The sequence below is a fragment of the Hippopotamus amphibius genome, chromosome 16, assembly GCF_030028045.1.
Source record: "Hippopotamus amphibius kiboko isolate mHipAmp2 chromosome 16, mHipAmp2.hap2, whole genome shotgun sequence".
Classification (NCBI taxonomy): Eukaryota; Metazoa; Chordata; class Mammalia; order Artiodactyla; family Hippopotamidae; genus Hippopotamus; species Hippopotamus amphibius.
In genome coordinates, this window is record NC_080201.1 from 277,404 (window position 1) to 285,059 (window position 7,656).

At 58.5% G+C, this 7,656-nt stretch overlaps 1 protein-coding gene across 11 annotated transcripts in view; it reads left to right on the forward strand.

Moving 5' to 3' along the window:
* Positions 1-7,656, forward strand: part of FANCA (FA complementation group A) — a 49,712-nt gene that overhangs the window by 41,368 nt on the left and 688 nt on the right. For 3 of the 11 annotated variants that reach the window (XR_009049795.1, XM_057713473.1, XM_057713477.1), the window contains 10 exons: positions 1,463-1,547; positions 2,668-2,909; positions 3,376-3,481; positions 4,358-4,414; positions 4,531-4,635; positions 5,018-5,130; positions 5,682-5,820; positions 6,719-6,781; positions 6,991-7,093; positions 7,467-7,542. Coding sequence is in view for 9 of the 11 variants with exons in the window: in XM_057713473.1 (XP_057569456.1) it covers positions 1,463-1,547; positions 2,668-2,909; positions 3,376-3,481; positions 4,358-4,414; positions 4,531-4,635; positions 5,018-5,130; positions 5,682-5,820; positions 6,719-6,781; positions 6,991-7,093; positions 7,467-7,542 (1,089 nt within the window). In the remaining 2 variants the exon portion in view is untranslated. Of the gene's footprint in view, positions 1-1,462; positions 1,548-2,080; positions 2,910-3,375; positions 3,482-4,115; positions 4,158-4,357; positions 4,415-4,530; positions 4,636-5,017; positions 5,131-5,681; positions 5,821-6,718; positions 6,782-6,990; positions 7,094-7,466; positions 7,543-7,656 lie in introns of those variants that run through there. The other 8 variants (XM_057713480.1, XM_057713479.1, XM_057713476.1 and 5 more) reach the window with 6 other exon arrangements.

Genomic DNA, 7,656 nt, shown 5'->3' on the forward strand with positions numbered 1-7,656 from the left:
AAATTTGGAAGAAACCCTATCCATCTACTTTTAGATTTAGCTTTTTTTTGACTCATTTTGATTTTGAGTTAATTTTTTATATGGTGTGAGGTAGGGACCCAGGCCCATTCTTTTGTATGTGGATGTCCAGTTGTTCCCTGTTGTTGAAGACACTGTCCTTCCCCCATTGAATGGTCTTGCTGCTCTTGTGGAAAGTCCGTTAGCCATACGTGGAGAGTCCACTTCTGGACTCCCGACTCTATTCTACTCACCTATACGTCTGTCCTTGTGCCTGGACCACACTATTTTGATTACTATAGCTTTGTAGTAAGTTTTAAAATTGGGAAGTGTGGGAATTCCCTGGTGGTGCAGTGGTTAGGACGCTGCGCTTTCACTGCTAAGGGCCCAGGTTCAATCCCTGGTCGGGGAACTAAGGTCCCACAAGCCGTGCAGCACAGCCAGTAAATAAATAAATAAAATTGGAAAATGTGAGTCCTCCAACTTTGTCCTTCATTTTCATGATTGTTGTTGGCTGTTCTGGGTCCCTGCAGTTCCATCTGAATTTTAGGATCAGCTTATCAGTGTCTACAAACTGAGCTGGGTTCTGATAATGACTGCATCGTGCCTGCAGATGAACTTGGCTAGTACTGCCACCTTCCTGTCCATGAACGTGGGGTGTCTTTCCATTTATTTAGGTCACCTTTCATATTTTTCAGCAATGTTTTATAGTTTTCACTGTACAAGTCTTGCATCTCCGTTAAATTTCTGAAGTATTCTTTTTAGCACCATTGTAAATGGGATCATTGCTTTAATTCCACTTATTGCTCTGATGGTTTTTTTATCGTGAGTTCTGCAGGAATTTCTGTATATAAGGCCTTGTCATCTGTGAATAGAGATGGTTTAACCTTCTCCTTGCCAGTGTGGATGCTTTGTATGTACTGATTTATTTATTTGCTGAGCTGTCCTGGCCAGAGCTTCCAGTGCCGTGTTGACTGGAAGTGGTACAAGCAGACACTCTGTCCTGGTTCTGATCTCAGGAGGACAGTTTTCCCTCGTTCATCATTAAGTACAGTGTGAGTTGTGGGTTTTCCATAGCTGCTCTTTGCCAGGTTGACGCAGGTCTTAGTTTGTGGAGTTTTTTGTTTGTTTTTAATCATGAAAGGACACTGAATTTAGTTTAATGCTTTATCTGTGTGGTTTTGGTTTTTTCGTCTACTCATATTTATTGCATCAGTTGATGTTTTCATGTTGAGCCGACCGTGCGTTCTTGGGATAAATCCCACTTGGTCATGGCATGCAATTGTTTTGATGTGTTGCTGGAGTTCGTTGCTGGCTTTTTGCTGTTGTTGGGACACCACGAGTGTCCCACGTCCCCAGGTACCTCCTGGCCCTGTGACCACAGGCCCCTCTAGGGGCAGGAGGAGAAGCAGGCGGCCCAGCACAGTTCAGAGGCCCTGAGGCGGCGCCACTGTTTTCATTTCAGTTCAAAGAATTATGATCACTCACAGAACTCGGATTTGGTCCTTGGTGGCTGCACAGGAAATCGGGATATTTTTTCCAGATTGCAGGTGAGTTAGAAGATGCAAAACTCAGTGTGTGCACTGCATGTGAGGTGCGCGCTGTCAAGAAGTTTATAATGAATACCCACAATGAGCCCTAAGGCGCTGAGCAGAATGAAAGCTTGAGTCACATGCACGACGGCTCAGGCCAGAGAGGCCACGTGCTCTGTGAGTTCACGTCACCGAGAACATCACAGGAACGTAGAAACGAAAGCTGTAACAGGGAAACATCTCCAGGCTTTAGGACACTTAAAACTTGAAAAGAGGAAGTAAAAATACTGACTTTGGTAGGAACATGGTTGCTACTCCTGTTCTCGGCTTTTTAACTCCTGGTGCTACATTCAGAGGTCAGGCTCTTAGAACAGATCTAAAGAACCCTCCACTTGGCCGAGAATCAAGGGTTTGCAGAAGTGCGAGGCTCGGAGACGCGCCTGTGTCCCGGGTCCCTTGGCGCCGAGGCAGGAGCACTTGGGAGACTGCGGAAGCCGGGTTCTCGTCTTGAAGTGAGACGTGCGCTTCTGCCAGCACCCTGCTCTCTCCAGACCTCCTAGGAGTGAGCTCCGGGTCAGAGTGCAGACCAAGGCCTCGCCGCGCTTCGTCCGCTGTGTGCACCGGGAGTCTGTAACTTTGAAAGTGTCTTATAGGATTTGGTGTCCCCACTGTCACTCTTAAAAGTGCCTGAATGTAGCAAATGTGGGGAATGAAAGAGAAATCATGGAGGATATGGTTTGGAGCCCTGGGAAAATGGACTTAAAAATGAGTAAAACATCCCACAAAACAGGGACCCAAGTGCCCCAAGGTGAGGACCTTGACCTCTGTCCTCCACGTCGGTCATGACTGGATATGGAAGGGAGGGACCTGGGAGGGCGGACGCAGCAGGGGTCGTGGGGTTGGGCTCACACGAGGGGCACTGACGAGCCAGGCGCTCTGCCCCCCGCGTGCCTGCCCGCGTGGCCTGATTCACCCTCGGGATGTGCACACAGCCACCTGCACAGGGAGCAGGTGACACACGGGGGGAGGTGTCCGCCATGGGGCGTCTGGGGGATGGTGTTCTTTGCCCTGCACTTGCTTCATCTTTGCAAAATCCTGCAACTGTTCCGTGATTTCCAAGTGAAAAGGCTTTTCGCAGGCACCCTGCCAGCCCCACCTCGGGGCCCTCCTGCGTAAGAGGCCCCGGGATTTCTGTCTCTGGCCGTGCCTCCTGCAGGAGATGGCTGCTGACCTGGAGCAGGGCCCGGCGCCCCCCGGCCACGCTGTGGCCCGGGAGCATTTCCTCTTCGGAGTTTTCCGCAGACGCCTCCAGGCCCTGGCTGGAGGGTGGGACGTGGCCAGCCGCCTGCAGAGACAGCGGGAGCTGCTCACGTGCAAACGGTAACACGGCTTGGGACCCCAGGCTTTGTCTTCACGTTGGGTTCTGTCCCCACTGGCCTCTTGTCCCGGCCCCGCCCCAGCCTGGGACGGCGTCTCCCCGGGGTCCCCTGGAGAGCAGGGTCTGGAGGTGTGAATGCAGCTGTGGGGAAAGTTCTTCTCCCGGGCCTTGGGAACCCCTCAGTTCAAAGACCTAGTGTGGCGTGTGCCTTCGGGGTCCTCCCAGCTGCCGCGTCACTGCTGAGCTGTGAGTGGCGTCCTTCCTGCTCTCGGGAGCGCGCTGCCCCTCCCCCGCTCATCGGGCAACTTCGCAGCCGGTGTGGGGACACAGCGCGTCCCCGTGGGCCCAGCAGGGCAGGACCACAGGCCCGCGGCGGAGCAACGGGCCGCAGACCAGGGTCGGTCCCGAGCGGGCCGGAGGGGGGCTGCGTGGCCCTGGGGTCACCATCCACGCCCCCCTCCTCCCCAGCGTCCTCCTGGGCCTGCCCCCCTCCGTGCTCGTCGGCGGCCCCCGCGCGGAGCAGCCGGCCGACCCCAACTGCGACGACTTCTTCCACTGGGTCAACTCAGAGCTGGTAGGTGTGGGGCGAGTGAGCTCAGGTGCGGGGATGGGGGGTCATGTGGGCACCGCGGGCTGGTTCTGGGAGCTTCACGCGTGCATCCGTGGTCACGTGCAGCCAACAGCCTCGGTGCGTGTCCCGCCAGAGTGGGGTCGCTGAGGATAGGACACGGCGCTTGGAGTGGCGGGCGGTCCCTTCCCCCGCCGGGCACGGGCCGGCGAGGCCAGAGACCAGGCTGCTCCCTCCTCCAGAGCACGGCTCCCTCGCAGAATCTCCCCAGGGTGACCGCTGGGGCCGCGGGTGTGCAGGCCGTCCTGCCCGTCTCGCCTCTGTCGGTTTCTTTCGGGCGCACGGAAGCCAGACGGTGCCCACAGCTGGCTCTGGTCAGGGGCCCCGAAGGGTGATGCTCCTGTGGCCCGTGTGTGGTCAGGGTCAGGGAGGTGCTGGGCGTCGGTGCTCTCCCGCCCACCGCAGGGGAACGGCTTCTACGCCAAGGACGGTTTCCTGCTTTTTAAAAATGCACACACGTGACTAGAGATTGACCTGAGGTTCTGTTCATTTGCCTGGAGCTTTAAAAGGTAACTGGGGAGGTGGCGGAAATGAAATGATATTTTCTTTAAGTTCCTTTTAAAGGCTGTTTCCCTTCAAGCTCTGAGATCGGCCTGTGGAAACAGCCGGGTGAGGACACGAGGACAGCATGCGGCCCGGCCGCCTGGGCCCACGGGCTCTGCGCCACAGCTGGCGGGCGTGGGGGTGGAAGCGAAGCCGCTGAGGCCGGCCCTCTGTGGGCCGCGGCGGGGCCGGGAGCCGGCCGCCGTCCTCACCGCGCGTCCTTCCGCGGCGGGGCCCTGTGCCGCCCTGCCTTCCTCACTGGCCTCTGCTGTTTTGCAGAGAAACGTCTCCCATGGCGGCGCCCTGACTCACGACGTCACCGCCCACTTCTTCAGGGTAACTCCCTGCCCTCTGCTCCTCTCGCGTACGCGGCAGCTGCCAGGGCCTGGGTCCCCGTGCAGACCCTGAGTGCGTGTGTGTACGCGTGTGTGTGTGTGTCTCTCCTCCCACAGGGGCTCCTCAACGCCTGTGCGCGAAGCAGAGACCCCTCCCTGGCAGCCGACCTGACCCTGACCGCCTGCCAGACCCAGTGCCCCTTGCTCCTGACCTCTGCTCTGGTAGGCCCGCCGTCTCCTCAGGGTGTTCCTGGACCTTCCATGGGCGGGGCCCCCGTGCGGGCTTTCTCACCTCTTTCCGGTTGTCGGGCGGGAGGAAGTGGCACGTCCCCTGCCGGGCTCCCCGGGGGCTGTGGCCTCTGGCTGGTGGCTTTGTAGCTCAGGAGGGCCGTCTGTCCACATCCCGTGTCCTCCACAACGAGGATGAGAAGGCCTCACGGGGCTGCGTCGGGCCTTAAATGCGATGCTGTCCTCGCAGTTACCACGCCCGAGCTGAGCAGGAGACGGGCTCTGGGGGTGTTGGTCAGCGGGTGGACGTCGCCCGGGGTTTCCAGATCTGTACGGTGGAGGGACTGACCTGTTGGTGCCCGTTCTCTCCCTTGAGCTGTGGTGGCCGTGCCTGGAGCCCGAGCTTCACCGCCGGTGGGGGAGGTGCTCCCGCAGCCCGCTGCCCGCACAGCTGCGGAGGCTGCAGGAGGCCCAGCACTTTGCCGGGAGGTGAGTGCGGGTAGCACGACCCGTGCTGGGTTACGTGCGTGGTTTGGGGGGGGAGCGCTGGGCAGGGATCACTGCCCCATCCAGCCTCCGTACGTCCTCCTTTGTGACCTGCTTTTATCCCCGAGGCACTTGTGTCCCCTCCAGAGAGTCAGGGGTGCTCGAAATCTCAGAAAACAAGGAAAGCAAGCCTGCCCACCAGCTACTTCTCCGAAGAGTAGAAAAGTGTCTTAAATCACTGCGTTATATTCCATTTGTAACTTCTGGCCCAGTTTTAACCTGCTGGAGAACCTTGGACATCCCATTGCAGTTGGAGCGGGGGCCGAGAGGGAGGCAGGAGCGGACTCTTGGGTCTAGGGAGCAGGGGGACTCCTTCCAAAGCTGAGGCTGCCGGGACTGGGTGGTACCAGGGCAGGGGGCAGAGGGGAGAGGGGCACGCTGACAGCCAGGGGCCTGTGCAGAGCTGGGGCCGGGGTGGGGGGGCGGCGGGGGGGCTTGGATCCTGGCTGTGATGGCGTAACGGGCTCGGTGACACACACCTCTGTCTACGTCAGCGTCCTCTCCCGCCTCGTGGTGCCCCCTGCGCCTGGCCCAGCCTGGCTCTGCGCGGCTGCCCTGCACTTCGCGATCCGACGGGCCAGGAAGGAGAGCATTGGGCGGGAGCTGGGGCAGCTGGACGGGCAAGGAGAGGAGGTGAGAATGAGACCCTTTCTCCGCATGTCCTTCTCCAGCAAGCTCACTCCTTCTTGGGGTTCTGGCCACACTGTGCTTTTCAAGGACAGATGCGTTTGGGGTCCTTGTAAGCTTATTTGGAAGCAAAACTGACTGGGTATATAGGTTTAGGAAGACTTAGACCCGCAGGTTAGCTGGTAAAAATGTTACGTTTCACTCTCAAGTGCTTTTATTTGGCCTGTTTATCTTTACTGTGGGGTGGGGTGGGGTGGGGTGGCAGGTGGGTTAGGGCTGGCTGTCCGCCGTCCAGCAGGACTTTCCCTGTTCCTGTTTCATAGCCTCGAGGCACCCCCCACCCCAGTTAGCGGCCCACCAAGACCGAGGGCAGACAGAGGGCTGCTCTGGTGGCAGGTTGGTGTCCCCACCGGGAGCTGTGGGCCCACCACCCAGAGCCACAGCACACCCCCGCTATGCCTTGCACCAGACGAACCCCTGGTTCTGTAAAAGCCAGGGTCCGCCAGAGCTCAGGCCTGACAGTGATGGCTGAGCTGTGGGGTTTTGGTGATTATAACTTAAAGTAAGAAACGACCAGGGAGAGACTGTTCTTCGAGTTTTCAGGTTGTTCTTGGTAGCATGTTCGCGGCTCCAGAGCCTGCAGGCCGCCATCCCCTCCACACGCTCTGGCCCGGGGGTCAGGAGAGACAGGCCCCCCCCCACAGTAATAGTTTATGACCCATTCAATTCTCTCTTTAAGAATGACGAGAACTTTTTCTTTCTGTGAAGATCCACTTAAGAGATTTATAACCTAGGCCAGTAAATGTTCAGTTAACAAGGAACGTGTTCTTCCCGTACTTACAGTCACTTTAAGGGAACAGAGCACGGGGTTTCATGGTGAGAGTGAGCCTGTTTTTATTTGCAGCTGTTGGTTTCCCTATTTTTTTTTTCCTTGATGGGCCTGCTCTCTTCACATCTGACCCCGCAGGTATGTCAGACCCTCTCTCACCTTGGGCAGGGCGCTGAGTAGCCAGTGCGACCCCCCCCGGGGCACTTGAAACCACGGGTACCCAGTGCCCCCCAGACCTCCTGAATTAGGGTCTCTGGGGAGAGCGGCTGGGACCTTTGTGTCCAAGGCTCTCTCTCTTGAGAAGGCCCGGGGACCCAGGTGGACACCTCTTCCCGTGTGGGTCACAGGCCGTCAGCTCCCCGAAGGCCCTGGACATCTGTGCCGAGGTCCTGGGGCGTCTGCAGGGAAGGAGGATTTCCTGGCTGCCGCTCTTCCAGCTGACGGAGGCGGGTAGGAGTCCAGAGGCCGGCCGGCCGTGTCGGTCCCTGTTCCCAGGCCTCTGCCGGAGCACGGGGTGGGGGGGGGCGGGTGGCAGGGTCAGGCTGCAGCCCAACTCCTCAGTCCTTCTCTTCCGAAGCCACTTTCAAATGGTTAATGGACGTGACCCCTCCTTGGGGCTCACTTTAAAATCTCATTTTTGCAAGTCTATGTTCTTGGTGAGTGTATAAACTCAAAGTAACTCAGTGGAGTATCGAGGACCCCAGGCTCCACTCTGCGGCGCGAGGACGTCAGCCACCCCCGCGCCGCCGGGCACACAACGCCCCCTGAAGCCCTGACCCCGCGGGGAGGCTCCCGCACTGCTGACGGCGCCCCTGTGTTGCAGATGCCGGCCTGGGGCGCACCCTCCTCCGCGTGGCCCCCGACCACCAGGTCAGGCTGCTGCCCGTTGCCTTCTACAGGTAGCTCACGGGGCCTGGCGGTCAGGGGAGGGGCACGGGGCTTCCTCAAGGTGGGAAAGGCTGCTCTCCTGCCGCGGCCTCGGGGAGGTCCTGGTCACCTGTCTCTGCCTCCAG